Raw genomic sequence first — 19317 nt, forward strand, 5'->3', positions numbered from 1 at the left:
CGGGCAACGCGGCTGGGCTACAGTGTAGCGAGTTCGTAAGAAAACAAATCCGCAGCGTTCGGGGAGGGGCCTCAAGCGCGCTATCTCCGCCCCCTGGCGGCCAGCTCAGCGGCGGCAGCGGCGGCGGCTCAGAACAGACCCCGCCCGTCGAGGAGGAGGAGGGAGGGTGAGTTGGGGGGAGACCCGGCCCCCAAGGGGCGGGGGCCGGGCCGGGCCCAGCGAGCCGCGGAGGGTTGGGCCCGGCTCCCAGCCCCTGGCGACCCGCTGGCCGACAGGGGGAGGAGCCCGCCGGCAGGGCGGGGGTCGCGCAGAGGGCCGACTCGTGTGCTGGGCTGGGAGCGTCGCGCAGGCCAGGTGCACCTCGGGGGAGATCTTAGGGCCAGCGCCAGTGGATTTCCCCACACTGACCGCGCCGGCGTGGGGCGGGGGGCTTCGCAGGCTGCCAGCGTCGACATGCTGCTGGAGGAGGTCCGCGCAGGCGACAGGCTAAGCGGGGCCGCGGCCCGAGGCGACGTGCAGGAGGTGCGCCGCCTTCTGCACCGTGAGCTGGTGCACCCCGATGCCCTGAACCGCTTCGGCAAGACGGCGCTGCAGGTGAGGCCCGGTTGGCCGGGAGCGACGGCGAGGCTGGGACCCCAGACCCTTTCCCTCAAGTCTCCTTGACCGCGGTGGTGGCTGACTGGGGGGGGGGGGGGGGAGGGGGGGCTCGGTCCTTTCCCCTGGGGCGCTGTTGCTCCTTGATGTCTACTTTCGTGGGTGGGTGGTGGATGGAGTTAGGTTGGGGGAGGGGAGGACTTTCCATCTTCTCTGGAAGATTTCTTGTTTTCTGGGTGCAGAGGATTAATTTTCCCTGGGGAGGTTCTTATTCCGCGATGTGAGAGCAGCTTCTTTGGATCCCGGCTTCATAGGACTGGCTCTTGTTTCTTGGAACTTCTGTGGGGGGATCCAATCACTGGAAGGAGGGATTCATGTTTCCAGGGGTTCCCTATTTTCTGGAGGGTTCTCTGAGATGTATCCAGTTATTTGGGTAACTCTCCATTCCTGTTTTGGGTTTTTTGTGTGTGTGTGTGTGTTTGTTTGTTTCCAGATTCCTAGTATATTAAGGGAAGTCCTAAGTGGGGCACAGTTACACGTTGCATGGGCATCCTTATTCCCTGGGGGGCATTTTACAGGGGGAACCCTATTTCTTCAGGGCAAGTACCCTGGGGTTTCAAATTCCCTGGGCATCTTCCCTTGAGTTTGCTATCCAAGTTCTTTGGAACAGTTCTCATTCTAAGAGGCCTATTTCTGGGGGTGGGGGAGGGGTCATATTTCCTAGCGATTTCCCATATGGGATGGGGCATATCTCTGCTTCCTTGGGGAGGGTCTTAGGTTTCTCGAACGTTTCCTTGGAGGCTATTCCCTACGTGGTTTTCTTATCCTTAGGGGGGTGACCAGTTTCTTCGGGGTCCCTATTCCAAGGAGACGTCTTTCTCTGGGGTATCAAACAACCGCCTGAGAGCTTGTGTTCCCTGGTGTGTCCCCATTCTTTAGAAAAGCTCTAGTGTTCCCTATTCTTGAATGACCCCTCTCTACAGTGACCCCTTTTCCTGGAACCTCTCCCTTGAGGACCCCTCACTCTCTGCCCCCACACAGGTCATGATGTTTGGAAGCTCCACCATTGCGTTGGAACTTCTCAAGCAAGGTGCCAGCCCCAATGTCCAGGACACCTCCGGCACCACTCCAGCCCATGATGCGGCACGCACTGGATTCCTGGACACCCTGAAGGTTTTGGTAGAGCATGGTGCTGATGTCAACGTGCCTGACGGCACCGGGGCACTCCCCATCCATTTGGCGGTGCGAGAGGGCCACACCGCTGTGGTCAGCTTCCTGGCTTCTGAGTCTGATCTCCATCACAGGGACGCCAGGGGGCTCACGCCCCTGGAGCTGGCACAGGGGATAGGGGCCCAGGATCTCATGGACATACTGCAGGGGCACTCGGTGGTACTGCTGTGACCCGGGGCCCCCACTGCAGCAACCGGACCCAACAGGGTTCTGTGTCAAAAGAGGAGGAAAGAAACACTTTCTCCCCTCACTCCTTCTGCCCCCTGTCAAAAGGGGAGGGGCACCAGTTTGTGGCTTGTTGGTGTTGATTTGTGGGGTGTGTGTGTTTGAGGGACATTTCTCATTTGTTTTTCTCACCCCTTTTGATGTGTTGGGCAGAGAAGGGCTCCTGCAGGCAACAGCCGTCTAAACGGTTCAGTTTTCTCTGCGCCTCAGATTGCTGGGGCTGCAGACGCCCAAGGGCAGAGCGTTTAAAGCCCCAGCCCGAGTGAGGTCATCGCTTCCAGGGCTCCTGGAACCTGGCGACCTTGGCTAGCTGTACCCAGAGACAGACCTCAAATGTGCACACTGCTTTCAAGCATGGGGGGAGGGGGGAGTGTTTAAAATCAATAGAAGGGTAGTATGAGTTCATATTTTGTTGGAAACTTGTTTTTCAGTCTCTTGTACAGCGTGAAAAAAAGATTCTATTTATTAAGCTTTATGGAAAAATGTTGTGTGATAATTTAATGTTTTTACCCATTAAATTAAGACTTGTGCATGATCACAGAGCTGGTGGCTTCTGATTTTTGAGTCTGCGATGGAGAGTCGCACGTCCAGTATGTTTGTGGGGGGTGGGCACGGGGGTCGCATATCGTGGATACTTTGGGGGAGGGGAGAGAGTGGTAATTCCCAGGGTGACAGAGGTGAGTGTGCTGGGTGGGGCAGCGGTTTACGCTGTCGGAACGGAAGGGAGGCAGGAAACCGCGAGTGGAGAAAGGGCCCCCAGATGTCAGCTGGGTGCCGGGAGCCCCGGAGTGGTGGGGGGGGGGGGGGCGATGGCTGTAGTCTGACCCACAGAGGCGTGACCCGCGGGCGGGGACTGCGGTCGGGTGGCGTAAGGGATCCCGGAAAGACTGGGGGAGGGATTAGGGGCGGCCTGCGAGGCTCCGCCTCCTTTAGGGCCTGCCGAGGCTGGGGCTGAGGGTAGCCCCACCCCCTTGGGACACTCGCCACACGCGTGCGCAGTGGGTCGCAGAGCCGCCATGCCGGAACCGTGCGGGTCGTCACCCCTTCGGGTAAACGCGGCGTTTGCCGCGCGGTACGGCCGCTACCGGGAGCGCGAGGAGCTGCAGCGGCGTGAGTGCGGGGCGCATGCGCGCAGGGCGGCGGCGCGGACAGGGTCGTCGGGAAGCGGGGATTGATCTGGTCTTCCAAGCTGATCTGTGAGGGGCTCTCATCTGCCCCGCAGTTAAAGATCGCTACGGGGACCGAGACAGCGGCGGCGACTCCAGCTCTGAGTCCGACTCTGGCGACGAGCGCGTGGTGAGCTTTCTCACTTCGGCCCCGTACTTTCGGGAAGATCCAAGCTCCCCACCGCACCCCTATCCTGATATGCAGAGGGTGGCTAGTCTCCAGCCCCCTTCCACCCTACGGGAGCGTCCAACCTCCTTTTTCTAATCCCATGGACGACACACAGCGCCCTCCCCATCCCCACGGGGTGGCCCAATGCCCCCCTACTTCCTCTTTCTCGCTACGCACGATCCACCTGCCCATCCTGATGTGAGGAGCGACGGCTGTGTCCATTTCCTCATCCCCAAGAATTTAACCATTTGTCAGTCCCCGAAGTGGGACATCTCTTTGCCACATGGGACGCTCGGCCTCTCACATCAGCCCTGATCTTCGGGGCCTCGCTGTGCAACCCAGCCCCTGCTTGCTGTCCCACACATGCGCCCTCTCTGCTCACCTGCCCCGCTGTCAATCCTTTGTCCTCAGGAAGTATCCTCCCCTTGCCCGCCCCCTTCCCCTGTTTCAGATCCTGTACCTGTGTGGCCTGCCCCTGCCCACCCCCAAAAGGCGCCCTCTTCCTCCTCCACCTCTTTGCTGTCTTCCGACCTCCCCTCATACCCACCCTGGAGCCCCCTACCTGCCTCTGTCCAGCTGGATCCCTTCTCCAGCCTCCTAATGTATACCCCTCCCTCCACCCTAATTTCCACAGGCTCACAGCCCACCTGCCCCTCTTACTTAGTGTCCCCTAGCCTCCACCAAGGCTCTCCCCATCTCCTTTCTGAAGTCTGTTCCTGATCCTTTTCATGCCTTAGGAATTTGATCCCCAGCAAGAACGTGACTTTTACAGGACTCTCTCCCTGTTGAAGAAGAAGGACCCCCGCATTTACCAGAAAGATGCCACCTTCTATCAGAGAACAGGTCTGGGGCTGCTCATCCCTACGGCCCAGGCTCCCCACTGCCTTACTGGCTTTTGTGACTACTTAATGAACCCTTCCTTATATGTTATATGTTCTAGGTCTACAGTGCATAGCAGAGTGTTTTAGGTTATTACTTGCTGTTAATAACAACTGTGTGCTTAGCACTGTTCAGAGCATGAATTACTCACTGAATGAGCGTAGCCAGCTCCTACTGATGTAGTATAAGTGTGATACCTGTCTCACAGCTGGGAACTGGTGGCTCGGGGATTTGAAACCTTGGGGGTGTCCTGGCCCAAGGCCTGTGAGATTCTCTGCCTGGGAAAGGAAGGGGGCTGTGAGTGATGGCAGATGTCTCTGGCAACCCGATAGTATCCTCCTCGGAGAGTGAGGAAGCGCCAGCAGCCAAGGAGAAGCAAAAGAAGATGCGGCCCATGTACCTGAAGGACTACGAAAGGAAGGTTATCTTGGAGAAAGAAGGGTGAGGAGAGACCTTGACTCCCCACCGTCCCCCCACAGTCTTCCCAGGGCAGGCAGACAGGCACATGGGAGTCTTAGAAGCAAGGGTGGAAAGAAGCTGGCGGAGACTCGCCAGGATTGAGGGAACCCCAGAGAACAGCATCGTCAGTGACTCACCTGTACCCCACTGCCCCCCAACTGCTGCTCTAACAGCTGCCCGCCCCATAGGGACAGACGAGCCATGGGGAGTCTGTTCTGAAAGCCCCATTCTTCCTTGCCGCAGCAAATATATCGATGAGGAAAATTCAGATGAGGAGACCTCCAATCAGAGATTCCAGGTAGGTGGGGTGGAGGCCTGGTCGGGGGCTGAGGGGCTTGGGGCTGGGCCTGAGGCCTGTGTCACTCTCTCTGCAGCAGATCTCGTCAAAAAGTTACGCAGAAGAGCAGAAACAGCTCAAGGAAAGGTGAGCCTGGGCAGATTGAGTGGCCAAATGGATAGGACTGAGGCCACAGGATCGGACAGGCCTGGGTTCAAATCCAGCTGTGGTACTTCATGGCTGTGTGCCCTTGGGCACGTCACTTAGTCTTTCCGTGCCTCCATTTCTCCATCTGTTAAATGGGGTTGACGATGCTCCCTGGGTCACAGTACTGCTCTGAGCTTGTTGTGGAGGGCTCAGGACTCCGTAAATGGGGTTAATGCTGGGACTGTGGGCAGAGACCAGCCTGCATATCCTGAGGCTTATTCTCTCACGTGGGCAGCTTCCGGGCTTTTGTGGAAGACAGCGAGAGTGAGGACAGTGCCGGGGAGGGTGGCTCCGGGTTGCTGCAGAAACGCGCTAAAACCAGGGAGGAGAAGGTAAGTGCTGGGGCCTGGATGGACCGAGGTGTGGGGGGGTGCTGCTGACAGGAAGGGGTCCCCAGACCCTCCGTGCTGGCCTACCCTCAGGCCCAGGAGGATGCGGACTACGTGGAGTGGCTGAAGGGGCAGAAGGAGATTCACAACACTGATACCCTGCAAGAACTGGTGAGTTCTCGTGTCTATACCGTTTCCAGCCTTTTTCTGGAAACGAATCCTTGAGGGAGTAGTCAAGAGGACCTAGTCTGAAGGTGGGGTGTGCCCCTCTCTGGGCACCAGTTTCTATTTCTATAAAATGGGGATTATCCCCTCGAGTTTACAGGCTGGCCGTGAAGTGTCAGTTACTTAAATCTACATGGTGTCCATGCCTACCTCCTTCCCGGCCCACAAGTCCCTGACCTGTGTCCTGTCTGCCCCCCACCCCCCCTCAGACCCACCTCAAAGAATATTGGAACGACCCAGAGCTAGATGAAGGCGAGCGGTTCCTGCGAGATTATATTCTTAACAAACACTATGAGGAGGAGGAGGAGGGCGAGGAGGAAGAAGAGGAGGAGGAGGAAGCGTGAGTAACCATGTCCCCCAGGGGCCTGGAGCCAAGCCAGCCAGAAAGCAAAGGGCACCGGCTGTTTACTTTTTTGCACAGATGGTAGCAGAGGTCTTGTTCTGTGAGGAAGAGCGGTGGGGCGAGGGGCATGGGGTCTGGAGCTAGGTGGCCTTGTTGTTAGACATTGTCCCCGGGTTCCCCATCTGTCAAATGGGGGTGCCTCGAAAGTAGGGATCTTTTTTTAAGTTGGTTTATTTATTTTGAGAGAGGAGAGGGAGAGGGAGAGAGTGTGCACACAGGCAGCAGAGAGGCAGACAGAGGGATTGAGAGAGGTTCCTAAGCCGGTTCTGTGCTGTCAGCACAGAGCCCAATGTGGGGCTCGAACTCACGAACCGTAAGATCATGACCTGAGCCGAAATCAAGAGTCGGACGCTTAACCAACCAAACCACGCTGGTGCCCCAAAAGTAGTATTCTTAGGAGAAGGCAATGAGTTCACACAGCTAGTACACAGGAGTGCAGGGGCTCGGCTGACCCCCAGCCCTGCCCCATCTCGTCCCTCAGGGGCCCCAGCCTCCCCGTCCAGCTGGCCGTGGAGGATTCCTCGGATGAGGGGGAGCTGTTTCTGAAGAAGCAGGAGGACTTTGAGCACAAGTACAACTTCCGCTTCGAGGAGCCGGACTCGGCCTTGGTGCGTGGCCAGGGCGGGCGCCGAGCAGGACCCGGACCTTGGGGCCCAGGCCGGGAGAGCCCAGAATCATCTCTGTGGCCCTTTCTGGGCTCCCTTGCTGCCCACAGGTCAAGACCTACCCTCGAAGCATCGCGTCCTCTGTGCGCCGCAAGGACGAGCGCAGGAAGGAGCGGAGAGAGGAGACGAGGGAGCGAAAGAAGAGGGTGAGTGTGGGGCTGTCAGGCTGGGCAGGGCTGCCAGCCCTGCGGGGAGAGCCCACGCCCTCCCTCTCTCCCTGGCCTGTCACCCGCAGGAGAAAGCGAAGAAGCAGGAGGAGCTCAAGCAGCTGAAGAACCTGAAGAGGAAGGAGATCCTGGCCAAGCTGGAGAGGCTGCGGCAGGTCACAGGCAATGAGACACTGGGCTTCGAGGAGAAGGACCTGGAGGACGACTTTGATCCTACCCAGCATGACCAGCTCATGCAGGTGCGGCCCCTGCACCCCACCCCCGCCACGCAGTGCTTGGGACAGGGCTCTGGAATCAGTGGTTGTTTCCCGGCTGTGTGACCTCTGAGAAGTGACTCGATCTCTCTGAGCGTGTCCCTGTCTGCAAAGTGAGCTCAGCCATACCGTCTACCTCAGGGCTGTTGTAACGACAGCCTAAGAGGAGTACGTGTAAACACTGGTAATGCTCAAGGAACGGGGTAGCTGTGTTTCCTTTCGTCTTGTTGCCATTGATGTTTATTGTTGGGTTAGAGGGGACATAGTGTCTGTCAGGCCATGGAAACAGGCGATAGGGCCTCATGAGGAAAGCAGCGGGGACCCCGGGAGCCCCAAAGAGGCCCCCGACCAAGCCTCGGAGGCCAGGGAAGGAGACTGAGGACACGTAGGCTTCAGTTTCCTCAGTAGAATGGAGGTAGTTTCTGTCTCTTGGGGTGTTTGTGAGAATGCAGCAAGATGCAGCCCAGCATTGGGCATACAGTAGGGGCTTAATAAGTGACACCGTAAGCAATGCCTGCCTTTGCCAGGTGCCCACTGGGTACTGGGGTTCCAGCAAGGGCCCAACGGCCTCGGAGCTCATGTAACGGCGAGAGCCAGTCTGATGGTCACTGAGCATCAGGCGACATAGTGGTCGCTGCTCTCCCAGAGCTCCCAGTCTGATGGCAGGCACTTAACTGTACAGTGAGTGTCCCCAGGGATCAGAGTGGTGATGGGCGGTATGCAGGGGGAGGTGGGGTATTCAGGGAGTCCCTGATCGGCTTTGGCAGGTGTGGTGGTGAGCGGGTTGAAGGCAGGCAGCGGAGACCGGAGGCCTGAGCAGCAGTTAGGCAGCCGGAGAGGGGGTAATGCAGGCGCAAAGGCCTGTGGGAGGGAAAGAACCGCGGCTCGTTGGAACAGAATCAGGGGGATTGGGGCCTGGAGGGGCCTGGGCACACAGGCAGCAGCTAGGCCTTGAGGGTGCTGGGAGCCATGTAAGGTGCAGGAATGAAACTGTCTGGGGGGAGAGGCCTTACTGATCCCTCCTGGCTCTGACCCCACAGAGATGTTTTGGGGACGAGTACTATGGCACCACGGAGGAGGAGAAGCCGCAATTTGAGGAAGAGGAAGGGCTTGAAGGTGAGGTCATGGCGGGGGGGGCACCAGCTGGGGGAGTGGCTGGGTCTCAAGTCCAAAGTCCCACCCTGACCCCCCCCTACCCTGTCTCCTTTGGAAGCAGATGACTGGAACTGGGACACGTGGGCTGGGCCCGAGCAGGGTGGAGCTTGGAGCCAGCAGGAACCGCACTGCGAGGACCCCGACTTCAATGTAGGTGCCCAGGGTGGAGGGGGACCTGGGGGTGTGTGGGCTCCCCCCGGGGGCTGGCCTGACTTTTGCATCTTGGCAGATGGATGCTGACTACGACCCCAGCCAGCCGCGGAAAAAGCGGCGCGAGGCCCCCTTGACAGGCAAGAAGAAGCGCAAGTCGCCCTTCGCCACGGCGGTGGGGCAGGAAAAGCCCGTGTTCAACCCTGGTGAGGCCCGGGCTGCTGGCGGGGGGGCGGGCAGGGGCTCCGCGGGGCCCGGCACACCCTGGCAGCCTGGCTCCCTCCCCTCACAGGAGACAAGACGTTCGAGGAGTACCTGGATGAGTATTACCGGTTGGACTACGAGGACATCATTGATGATCTGCCCTGTCGCTTTAAGTACCGCACCGTGGTTCCCTGCGACTTCGGGCTGAGCACCGAGGAGGTGAGGCCCCAGAGGGGTGCCCCGGGGGCAAGAGGGAGTGTGGACCCCGCAGAGGTTGCAACACCCCTGCTCCCTCACCTTGAAAACAAGAGGCGTGTTAGCGCTAACAACACGAGTAATGTCACCTGCCTCCAGCGGCTGTGCCCACAGACACCCCTGTAAATAGTACTTTCCATTCTGTCACCGTATGTCTGCAGTTGGGTGGCCCTGGAAACAGATGGCCTGGATTCAAATCTTGCTTTGGTCACTCACCAGCTGCGTGACCTAGAACGCCGTGCCTCAGTTTCCCCACTTAAAACGGGCCTAATAACAGCCCCACCTTGTGGCTACGGAGGTGAAATGAACGTGTGTGGCTCTCGGAATGGCATTTGTCCCTCAGCCATGTGGCTGTGGGTGCTTGACTGTGCATGGCCCGCAAAGCCAACGTTTATGGAGCTCATACCATCTGCATTTACTCAATCTGAATAGTTTCTAAGGGGCTTGCCCACCTTGTAGATGAGGAAACCGAGGCCTGGAGCTGGGAGGCTGGGCCTCATCTATAATTTGCACACCCAGTCATTAGCAGAGACCCTTGCCCTGTTCTGAGGCTGCTGGGACCCCTGGACCCCCAAACTGGGATCTTAAGTCAGCCACTCTGTGGCCGTGTGACTACGGCAAGGATCTCCTTGATGGGCCTCAGTTTCCCCATCTGATGTCCCCTGCCAAAGACCTCTGGTGGCCTCCGCAGAAATCAGTCCTCTCCCGCTATGGTGACATCCTGCTGAACTTGGGAGGAGCGTTACCCTGCTTTGAACAGTGAGGTGGCTAAGGCTCCGAGAGAGCCAGGCCGCCTACACCCCCCGACCAGGGCTCAAACAGCAGGACCCCACCCTCCCTCCCTGTGTAGATCCTCGCTGCTGATGACAAAGAGCTGAACCGGTGGTGCTCCCTGAAGAAGACCTGCATGTACAGGTGACAGGTCGGGGCTGGGCCGGGTGTCCTGGGGGGGGGGGGAGGGGGCGGCGGGCAGGCAGGTGAGCAGGCACGGGTCCCTCCCAGAGCGTCGGGCAATAGGCCTGTCTGCTGGGCATCCGCAGGTCAGAGCAAGAGGAGTTGCAGGACAAGAGGGCATACAGCCAGAAGGCCCAGAACTCCTGGAAGAAGAGGCAGATCTTCAAGTCACTTTGCCCAGAGGGGTGAGTGTCACTGGCTGGAGGAGGGCGGGCTCAGGAGCCAGCTGGGCCTGGGTTCGAGTCTTGCTCCGTCAGCCATTTTGCTGCATGGCCCTGGGAATGGGGCTTCCTTTCTCTGATACCTGGGTTCAAATTCTGACTGGGCCACAGCTCTGTGACCTTGGGCAAGGCACTTGCCTTTTCTGGGCCTGTTTCCTCATTTTTAAAATGGGGGTAAACATGGCTCATTTCTTATTGGGTTTTTGAGGATTAAGTGAATTCATTCATTTGAAGCGTTTAAAACAGAGTAAGTGCTATGTAGGTAGTGGTAGTATTAAGACCGTTATTTCCTGATCTATAAAGCAGGGGTGATAGGACCTCACAGAGTTGATTTAAAGCTGAAATAAGCCCAGGTACCAGAATTATCAGCAATACAATCCAGCCTCCAACTTCAGTAGAAAAGCCCTAGTTTTGGTGTCAGACTTGGGTTTGAATCTGAGGCAGGCCTCTGATTTGCTGCCTTGCTTCTCTGAACCTCTCCTTTCCTCATCTGTAAAACGGGAGATGTGTGCTCAGGAACAGGCCTGCCAGGCTTGGGCTGAGCCCCTGCTTTTCTCCTCAGGATGGAGACACTCACGGAAGCCACAGGGAAGCCACAGAGAGACAAAGCCGACCCTCCAGGGCAGCTGCTAGCACCTGATGGGGCCTGTGGGCAGCAGCCCCAGCCTGGGAGCCCCCCAGCACAGGAAGAGGCGGGTCCTGTGTCTCCCACCCAGAAGCCAGTCCCCCACAGGCGGAGGAGGGGCAAGAAGGCGCGTCTCCTGGGCCCCACCGTGACCCTGGGTGGCCGTGAGTTTAGCCGCCAGAGACTGCAGGCCTTTGGCCTCAACCCCAAACGGCTGCACTTCCGGCAGCTGGGCTGGCAGCGGAGGAAGCAACAGGGTCCCAAGAGCGGCCCCTGAGCTCCGGGGAGCAGGCAGGGGCCCTGGGGTTCCTCCCCTCCAATCAAGCTTGGGGACTGTGTAGACCCTGGTGTCTGCCTGTGGCCGAAGAAGTTGTGGAAGTGAGGCCTACCTAACACGCTTCCCCCAGCATCTCACCTTGAGACACGCCTTGGACCCCTTGGACCCCATCCCTTAAATGCTGGGCCCAGCCATAGCCACAGTCAAATTAAACGGCTTTATTAGCCCCCAGTGGCCACAGTTCCCCCCCTCCCCTACCCCCCCCCCCCCCCCCCGTCCTTAGCAGGGTAGGGGCTTTGGGACCAGTGAGGGGCATGGGTGGTCCAGTGCAAACTACAGTACTTGAGTCAGGCCCTGAGTGGGTGTCCGGAAGCTCTCCCTCCCTGCCCTGTGAGGAGGGCCCAGCTGGCGGGAGGCCCATTGTCTGAATGGCCCCAGTTCAGAGCTTTCCTGGACTGGTCTCAGCTGCGCTTGTCAAGGGAGTGAGAAGGGGAAGACCCATCACCTCCCGATGTCAAGCTCCCACACCCAGCATGACATAAATAAAAAAATAAATAGTGCACATCTTCTCCCCCAACCCCACCCGTCATAAAAACACAAAGTCGTCAGAACTTGGGCGTTTGGCCTTGAGGAGCCGCCCCGTGCGAGGGAGCCGCAGCGTCGGCTGGGAGAGCTGGGAGCAGAGGTCATCCAGGCTGTGGTCCTGAGCATGGCCCTCGGCCAGGGTGAACATGGGGTACCGCTCTGTGGCTGAGGAGCAACTGAGGACCTGGAGGGAAGAGAGAGAGAGAGTGGCTTAGCTCCAAACCATGTTAATTATCCTATAATTATCCCAATAGGTATATTTATCAGGTGCTTCCTGAGCTCAGCTCCCATCCCTCCGGGCAATGACCCAGGCCAGCCAATCAGCACCATCCATTCCCTGGCCCTAGTGATTGGCCCAGTGATGGATATATGGCCCAGTGTAACCAATGAACAGTAACCCTGCGATTTTTGCTGCATCTGCTGGGAAAGTGAGGCTTCCTTTCCACTGAACTGGGAGGTGGGTGCCCAGGAAGGCTGGTGGCTACCTTTTGACACTATTATAAGGGTAAAGCCCTGATGGGGCTGTAGAGCCAGGGGATGGGGAGAGGCCCCACCACTTGAGCTCACGGGGGCAGCTCAAGCAACAATGCTCCTCACTTTTTATGCCCTTCTTTTGTCTAATTGGTCATAGCTGGGCGTTAGTAGCTTGGGGACAGGATAACAATCTTGACAACACAGCCTGCAAGCAGCACCCCCTGCCCCGCCCGTGTCTGCTGGACTCAAGATCTCTGTTCCTCTTCCACTCCCTCCTTGCCCCTTGCCCCCCACCCTCCCCTCCTCGCTCACCCTGGTCAGCTCTGAGCAGAGCGTCTCAAACTCCTTCCGGTCTCCAGCATAGAACCCCACCGTACAGCTTGGGTCCATCTTGGCAAAGGCCATCTTTCGGGGTGAGGTGCAGTGGAAGGACTGGGGCATAAGACGTGGGAAGCTTAGGGCCCCGGCTCCCTCCACGTTCCCCAGCCCCACCCCAGGGATCCCAGCCTCCTCACCTCCAGGGGGAAGTCAGCCTGACTGACATCCACAGTGGGCTGGCAGTAGTGGGGGTCCAGGTAGAGCAGGAAGTCATCTGCAAGGGTGGAGGCATGAGAGGGGCTGGGGAGGGGTAAGGTGGGGCAGGATGGAGTGGGAAGGGGTGGGCCTACCCTGGTAGCCGATGAAGTACAGTGAATGCCGTGGTTTGCCCCCCATGATGCCCAGGCACAGCTCTGAACGCAGGAGCTCCTGCAGGGAGGAAAGGGGGTGGAGGAGTGTGCTTTGGGCAGGTGCTGTCAGAGACAGTCCCTTGAGAAACACTTAGCAAAAGCCCCAGCCTGTTCTCATGGAGCAGACCTTCTACTGTAGGAGACGAACAAGGAACAAGATGAGTAAGTTCTGTCGCCTCAGTGGGCAGTAACACTGGGAGAATAAAGGATGAAAGAGGGCTTTGCAATTTGAAATAAGGGGAATCAGAACGGCCTCACTAAAAGATGCCGTTTCAGCAAAGACCTGAATGAAGTAAGAGAGGGAGTTAGGAGTGTATCTCTACACAAAGAGCACTCCAAGCAGATGGACGTGAGTGCAAAGGCCCTGAGGCAGGTGTGTTCTGAGAACAGTGGGGAAGGCCTGTGTGGTTGGGGCAGAGTGAACTGAGAAGGAGAGTGGGGGCAGATGAGGTCAAGGAACAGGGACACAGTGCAAAGCCTTGCAGACTGTAGGGACAATTCTGGCCTTCATTCTGAGTGAAAACACCAGGGTTTTTCCGGCCTTGCCATTCCTTTTGCCTAGAGCACGCCTCTGCCTCCTCTCCTGCCCTGGCTGGAGAGGGGCTTTCCTAGGCTGCAGCCACCCCCGTCTACCCTTCAGTGTTAGTTTTAGTCCCTCTAGAATCTAGAATAAATAACGGCGTAATGCCACAGCTGTCAGTGTGGTTTCAGATCCACTGTCTGACCTTCCCCACTCCCAGAGGGCACGAACGTTTGCCTGTTGGCCTCCAAGTCCCCAGCAGCTGGGACGATGCTCGGCACATAGTAGGTGCTCGCAACCACTGAAGCAACAGATAGAGATGGGGGAAGCAGAAACACCCAAGCCGAGCTAACGAAGCCAGGGCAGTTCCCAGGGGAGGCTCGGTGGAACCTACCTTCACGCAGGGCACATACACAGGGTTGAGCGTCTCGCCACCCAGCCGCACCGGCACCAAGATGACCACAGACTTCCACTCAGCTGTGGGGTCCGGCCTGGCCACCAGGCGTGCCACATCTGCCTTGTACACTGGAAGGACGGTGCGGCAAGTCACGTTCTCGCCCACCCTTCAAGCCTCAGAGTGCGGCCCTCCCGAAGCCTATGCGGCCTCTCAGGGTCCTACTCCCATCACCGGCAGAAAAGGATGTCTTTCTGGCGCCCCACCCACCCCAAATTCCCCCAGACAATCCCAGGGCCTCCAGGTAGGTGTCAACATCCCCATTTACAGACAGGGCAATTGAGGCCCTGAGGTTTCGATGAAGAACAGAAAACCAGGAGGAGGCAGAGCACCTCCCCAGTTCCAGGCCTGGTTAGTCTTTACTTACTCAGAGCATGGGTTTGCCCAAATGGAAATGGCAACACCGAGCAGACTGCCCCTCAGCTGAATGTCCCTGTGTGTCCCTCCTCCTCGAGTCCAATCCGCTGGCCCCCATTCTCCCACTTCCTCCCTTACTGCTAAGTAAGCCCCTGCCTGGCTCCCAGAAAAGTGGATTCGACCCTTCTGGAAACGCAGCTGCTGTGGTCTGAATGCTTGTGTCTCCCCCCTCCAAAATTCAGATGTTGAAATTCTAATCCCCAGAGCACCTGGGTGGCTCAGTCGGTTGAGCGTCCAGCTCTTGATTTCAGCTCGGGTCATGATCTTGCAGTCATGGGATAGAGTCATGCATCAGGTTCCGTGCTGACACGGTGAGCCTGCTTGGGATTCTCTCTCTAGTCTCTCTGCCCCTCCCCCACTCGCACACACACACGCATTCTCTGTCAAAAATAAACATTAAAAAAAGTTGGGGGGGGTGCCTGGGTGGCTCAGTGGGTTAAGCATCTGACTTCAACCCGGGTCATGATCTTACGGCTCGTGGGTTTGAGCCCCGCATCGGGCTTTGTGCTGTCAGCTCAGAGCCTGGAGCCTGCTTCCGATTCTGTGTCTCCCTCTCTCTCTGCCCCTCCCCTGCTTGCGCTCTGTCTCTCTCTCTTAAAAAATAAAATAAACATTAAAAAAAAGAAGAAGAAGACAAAGACGGAGAAGAAATTCTAATCCCTAAGGCGGTGGTATTAAGAGGTGGGGCCTTTGGGAGGCGACTAGGTCATGAAGGTGGAATCCTCATGAATGGGATTAGTGTCTTTATAAAAAAAGACCTGAGAGAGCCCCTTCCACCATGTGGACACAGCAAAATGAACCAGGAAGTGGGTGCCCACCAGACACTGAATCTGCTGATGTCCTGATCTTGGACTTCCCAGCCCCCAGAACTATGAAAATAAATTCCCGTTATTTAGAAGCCTCTATAGTCTGTGGCACTTCTGTTATAACAGCCCAAACAGAGTAAGATCGGGGTTGTCCGTGAAAATCAAACGTTGCCCAAATCTCTACAATTCTGCATAAAAACGTATAGGTTTTGTAGATTCCCTGATACCAATCCACTGAGGCTCCAATTAATAAAAACCCTATCTAAACTGATTTGGAGGAGGGCGCCTGGGCGGCTCAGTCAATTAAGTGGCTAACTTCAGCTCAGGTCAGATTGGTGAGTTAGAGCCCCACGTCAGGCTGTGTGCTGACAGCTCAGAGCCTGGAGCCTGCTCAGATTCTGTGTCTGCCTCTCTCTCTGCCCCTCTCCCACTTGCACTCTGTCTCTCAAAAATAAATAAACATTAAAAAATTAATTAAAAAAAATAATTCTTTAAGAATTATTTACAGAGTAGGAGTAAATTGGACCTGATGGAGGGAAGTCCTTATGTCCTTTATTCTATCACTTGTAGAGAAGCCCCTAAAGTTTCCTCTCCTGGTTTCAGAGGGAGTGGAGGGATCCTGAAGACCTTCCACTGTGTGGGCCTTGAATCCTTTCCAAGGGTCCCTCTGCCCCAGAACTGGTTTCAGCCTCTGAGGCAGGTTAAGTCCTAGCGACTGGCTCAGGGTGAGAACTCTGTGACCGTGGTTTCCGGTCTCTTACCTGTGCAGTCCTGAGAAACATACACCACCAGGCGGGTGACCTCTGAGCAGCTCTCCACAGCTTTCCTGGGGGTGAGAGGGAAGGCCTGAGTTCCTGGGGGAAACCCAGTGGTTCCCGTGTCCCCTGCAGCGGCCCTCACCTGAGTATGTGTGCCACCAGAGATGGCCCATACCAGTCACCCGCCTTCTTGCCTGAGCTCTGCCCAAGCTCCACCAGCCGGTGTAGACCAAAGGGGGCCTGGGGGTGGTCGGCGAACCAGGACACTATCTGCCGGTGCCGACGTTCCTGCTCCAGCTCGGGGGTGCCCTGGGCCCAGCGGGGGGGCATCCAGCGTGCAGGCCCGCGGTAACGGTTGGGAGAGGCCAACCCTGATGGCTCAGAGGGGCCCAGGCCTGAGGCCTCGGACCACGTCCAGTCTGGTGGGGATGGAGTACACAGTCAGACGGGGCCAGTGGGGGCCAGAGGGGGGCAAGCTTCCCATCAGCTCATGCTTTACGTACAATTCTAAGGCTCCCGAGACGCCACGTTTCCCAACAATTTTCCCATTCCTGCAACTTATTTGATAAACTCTCACACCCCCCTCAAAACTTACTCGGCACACAATCTAACTTAACTGTAAACTTGTTTACAAACAAGCCCAACACCGCTGCCCTGTGCCGCCCTGTGCCCTTGGCGCTGCACTCTGAGGGGGCCCTTCCCTTCCCCCACTCACCTCTGGGCAGGAAGTGCAGCAGCAGGCCCTGGGCCAGCATCATCTGCCCGCTGCGAAGCATGCATCCCCAGCCACAGTCCGAGGTCAGGCAGCCTCCAGCGAGGGGCGGGAAGTCCCGGCGGTAGGTGAGCCACAGGCGGGACATGAAATCCCGCTGGAAACGCTGGATGTCACCTGCGAGAGCAGGCTTGTCAGCTGCCGTCAGGAACAGCCTTGGGGGCCTCCCTCAACCGCGGACCGGGGCCACCAGCTCACCCTCGCTCTCGAAGCGGTAGCGGCGGCCACAGAGGTGGACGCTGGAGATCTTGCTAAAGCTGGTCCGGCTTTTGACTGCCCAGCCTGGGGGGAGACGTGGGTGGGGCAGCACCCAGCGACTTGAAGCACCTGCTTCACAGCAACAGCGCTTCTACTCCCCGGTCTGTGAAACGGAGACCATCCTAGGTCCTATCTCAGGGCTGGCACGGGGAAATCCATGCCACACTCCTCTCGGAGGGAGGCAGGGACCGTAGTAACGGCCACGTGAGTGTTTGCCATTAATTCGGGACGAATAAAGCAGTTCTGATTATTGTATCCGTTTTACAGAGGGGAAAAATGAAGGCATAGCAGAGCAAAGAAACCTTGCCCAAGGTCACACGGGAATGGAGACTTGAAAACACATTCCTTTTGGACCTGCTGCAGGTCCGCCCGGGGCAGGGCAGGACAGGACAGGGCGGGGGACCCACAGGTGACTCACAAGAGGCGAGCAAAGGGTGGAACACTCGGAGGGCCAGCTTCTGGTTCTCCTGGACTCCCACCGACCTCGAGCACCCCCCCCTCCCCCGCCAAGCCCAACCCCCGGCTGGCTCCTGTCTCAGAACACAACCCCCGGGCCCGCCCCCTCCTCACCGTACTTGACGTTGTTCCAGGCCGTCAGGAACTTCGCCTTAAACTTGTCCACCTCGTCCGGCTCCCCAGGGGCGGTCCCGGGCGAGCCAAGAGCCGGGCCGCTGGCTCCAGAGGGCCCCAGGCCGTTGGGGTCCGGGACTCGGGGGCCCCGCGGCCTGCGGCCCTCGGGGCGGCGCGCGTCCTCCGGGCTCCCGCTCCGGTATTGCGCGGCGGCCGGCGACACGGAGTTCATGGGCGCGCCGGGAGGGCGGACGGAGGGCCCAGGTGGGGGCCGGGCCGCGGCGCCCAGGAAGGCGCTAGTCGGCCCCCGACGCGGCGACCAGGCCCCCGGGCCCGGCGCGGGACGCTGTCACCTCCGCCGCCGCCGCCGCCATTTTAGCGGCCCTGGCCCCGGGAGCCGGGCGGGCGCGACACGGCCGGACGCCCCGCCCCGCCCGGCCCCGGTTCCGGGTGGCCGCACCGGGACCTCGGGCCGCGGCGCCTCCCCGCGGCGCCCCACTAGCACGCCCCGCCACCCTATCGCAGCGCCCAGGCGCGTCCGAGCCCCCCGCAGGCCCTTATCGGAGGCTCCAGAGTCGGGAAGCCCCGCCCCGGGCCCGCCCCGGCCCCGCCCCGGGCCCGCCCCGGCCCCGCCCCCGACGGCGCGCCGGGAAAGGCGGTCCAGGCGCGGCCGCCGCGCGTGTGTGCACCTGCCCGCGTCCCACCCGCCAGAGCGCCCCTCCGCGGCCTGCGCATCCGAGACCCGCCTTGCTATGGGGCCAAACCCGTGTGCGCCTCCTCCTCACTCCCCCAAACTACACCTCTGTGTGCCTCAGTTTCCTTAGGAGCAAAAGAGGGCCTCAAATACACACAACATTGGCGAATCTTCGTGATAATCCTGCGGAGGGAGAGAAGCCAGATAAAAAAAGAAGATATATACTCTCTGGTCCCATGTATATAAAACTCCAGAAAATGCAACTTCATCTCTAGTAGCCGAAAGCAGATCAGTTTCGGGGTGTCTGGGGTCTGGGGTTGGGTGGCGAGAGGCTAGAGGGAGGGACCAAAAAGGGCCAGAATATACTTCTTGAGGTGGTGGATGTGTTTAGTATCTTGATCCCGGTGCTGGTTTTCAGGATGTGAAACTCATCGGATTGAACACTTGAAAGGTGTGTGGTATGATGTATGTCAGTTATACCTCAATAAAGTTGTAAAAAAAATGTCAATGCGTCTGACTCAGGAGTGTTACGAGGATCAGCTGAGTTCATCCGTGTAAAGCACTTTAGCTTGACATTTGAGGCACAGTCAGGGCTCAGGGAAAACCCGATCGCGACCTCAAAGGCAGATGACAGTGGAGTGACCCTGTGAACCGCAGGGAGGGTGGCCTCTAGTGGCCAGTCCAAGGGCCCTGTCCCCAGCAGGCTGAAGGAAGTACGATGAAGATTTGGCTGAGGGCGTGGGACATAAACAGCACGAAAAAAGACAGTCCCCTCCCTGACTTTCCCTTCCCTCTTCCGTAACTACACCTGCCTTCAGTCACACCTGCCTCCTTTCTCAAACATGTGCAGTCCCACCCCAGGACCTTTGCTCTTGCCATTCCCCCTGCCCGCCTAGTTCTCTCATCCTGGGTATCTGCATGGCTCCTCCTGGACCTCTTTCAGGAATTTATTCAGATGTCATCCCAGCAGGCTGACTGTGCTCAAAATCTACCCCACGCCCACCTTTAGGCTCTTTTCCCATTCTCCATTCTATTTTTTTCCAGAGCAGCTACCACAACCTGACTGAGTCAGCTCAGGCTGCTGTAACAAATGCTGCAGACTGGGTGGCTTAAACAATAAACATTCCTTTCTCACGATTCTGGAGGATGGAAATGTGAGATCATGGTGCTGTGCAGAGAGACAGAGAGAGA

At 58.0% G+C, this 19317-nt stretch overlaps 3 protein-coding genes across 5 annotated transcripts; 2 read left to right on the forward strand and 1 right to left on the reverse strand.

Annotated features, from left to right (window-relative positions):
• Nucleotides 1-23: 23 nt before the first annotated feature.
• On the forward strand, nucleotides 24-2591 carry CDKN2D (cyclin dependent kinase inhibitor 2D). Its single transcript, XM_027050496.2, has 3 exons — nucleotides 24-166; nucleotides 439-594; nucleotides 1636-2591. The coding sequence occupies exons 2-3, from the start codon at nucleotides 454-456 to the stop codon at nucleotides 1993-1995; spliced, it is 501 nt and encodes a 166-aa protein (XP_026906297.1). The 5' UTR covers nucleotides 24-166; nucleotides 439-453; the 3' UTR covers nucleotides 1996-2591.
• Nucleotides 2592-2941: 350 nt separating this feature from the next.
• KRI1 (KRI1 homolog) lies at nucleotides 2942-11645 on the forward strand. Of its 3 annotated transcripts, none has more exons than XM_027050488.2 (19): nucleotides 2942-3159; nucleotides 3272-3345; nucleotides 4122-4227; nucleotides 4596-4704; nucleotides 4966-5020; nucleotides 5100-5146; nucleotides 5442-5538; nucleotides 5629-5706; nucleotides 5970-6100; nucleotides 6645-6771; nucleotides 6879-6974; nucleotides 7064-7234; nucleotides 8290-8365; nucleotides 8463-8554; nucleotides 8634-8760; nucleotides 8847-8977; nucleotides 9864-9928; nucleotides 10054-10152; nucleotides 10751-11645. In XM_027050488.2, the coding sequence occupies exons 1-19, from the start codon at nucleotides 3066-3068 to the stop codon at nucleotides 11088-11090; spliced, it is 2115 nt and encodes a 704-aa protein (XP_026906289.1). In that variant the 5' UTR covers nucleotides 2942-3065; the 3' UTR covers nucleotides 11091-11645. The 3 variants fall into 3 exon arrangements, with proteins under 3 accessions (XP_026906289.1, XP_026906287.1, XP_026906288.1); XM_027050486.2 differs by having other exon boundaries at nucleotides 2945-3159; nucleotides 5097-5146; XM_027050487.2 differs by having other exon boundaries at nucleotides 2951-3159; nucleotides 5097-5146; nucleotides 8466-8554.
• On the reverse strand, nucleotides 11636-17999 carry ATG4D (autophagy related 4D cysteine peptidase). Its single transcript, XM_027050492.2, has 10 exons — nucleotides 17433-17999; nucleotides 16803-16886; nucleotides 16548-16721; nucleotides 15975-16251; nucleotides 15836-15900; nucleotides 13792-13922; nucleotides 12818-12896; nucleotides 12665-12741; nucleotides 12462-12581; nucleotides 11636-11859 (listed from the first exon to the last, which is right to left on the reverse strand). The coding sequence occupies exons 1-10, from the start codon at nucleotides 17662-17664 to the stop codon at nucleotides 11677-11679; spliced, it is 1422 nt and encodes a 473-aa protein (XP_026906293.1). The 5' UTR covers nucleotides 17665-17999; the 3' UTR covers nucleotides 11636-11676.
• Nucleotides 18000-19317: the final 1318 nt, after the last annotated feature.

Source organism: Acinonyx jubatus, chromosome A2 (genome assembly GCF_027475565.1).
Source record: "Acinonyx jubatus isolate Ajub_Pintada_27869175 chromosome A2, VMU_Ajub_asm_v1.0, whole genome shotgun sequence".
Lineage (NCBI taxonomy): Eukaryota > Metazoa > Chordata > Mammalia > Carnivora > Felidae > Acinonyx > Acinonyx jubatus.

Excerpts from the sequence above, each read along its gene's own strand:
- KRI1 (XM_027050486.2), top strand. The coding sequence starts at position 3,066 with ATGCCGGAACCGTGCGGGTCGTCACCCCTTCGGGTAAACGCGGCGTTT. Across the intron at positions 5,147-5,441 it reads CAGAAACAGCTCAAGGAAAG|CTTCCGGGCTTTTGTGGAAG; the intron begins GTGAGCCTGGGC and ends TCACGTGGGCAG. Across the intron at positions 5,707-5,969 it reads CTGATACCCTGCAAGAACTG|ACCCACCTCAAAGAATATTG; the intron begins GTGAGTTCTCGT and ends ACCCCCCCTCAG.
- CDKN2D (XM_027050496.2), top strand. The coding sequence starts at position 454 with ATGCTGCTGGAGGAGGTCCGCGCAGGCGACAGGCTAAGCGGGGCCGCG. Across the intron at positions 595-1,635 it reads TCGGCAAGACGGCGCTGCAG|GTCATGATGTTTGGAAGCTC; the intron begins GTGAGGCCCGGT and ends GCCCCCACACAG.
- ATG4D (XM_027050492.2), bottom strand. The coding sequence starts at position 17,664 with ATGAACTCCGTGTCGCCGGCCGCCGCGCAATACCGGAGCGGGAGCCCG. Across the intron at positions 16,722-16,802 it reads CTACCGCTTCGAGAGCGAGG|GTGACATCCAGCGTTTCCAG; the intron begins GTGAGCTGGTGG and ends CTGCTCTCGCAG. Across the intron at positions 16,252-16,547 it reads GCTGCACTTCCTGCCCAGAG|ACTGGACGTGGTCCGAGGCC; the intron begins GTGAGTGGGGGA and ends CATCCCCACCAG.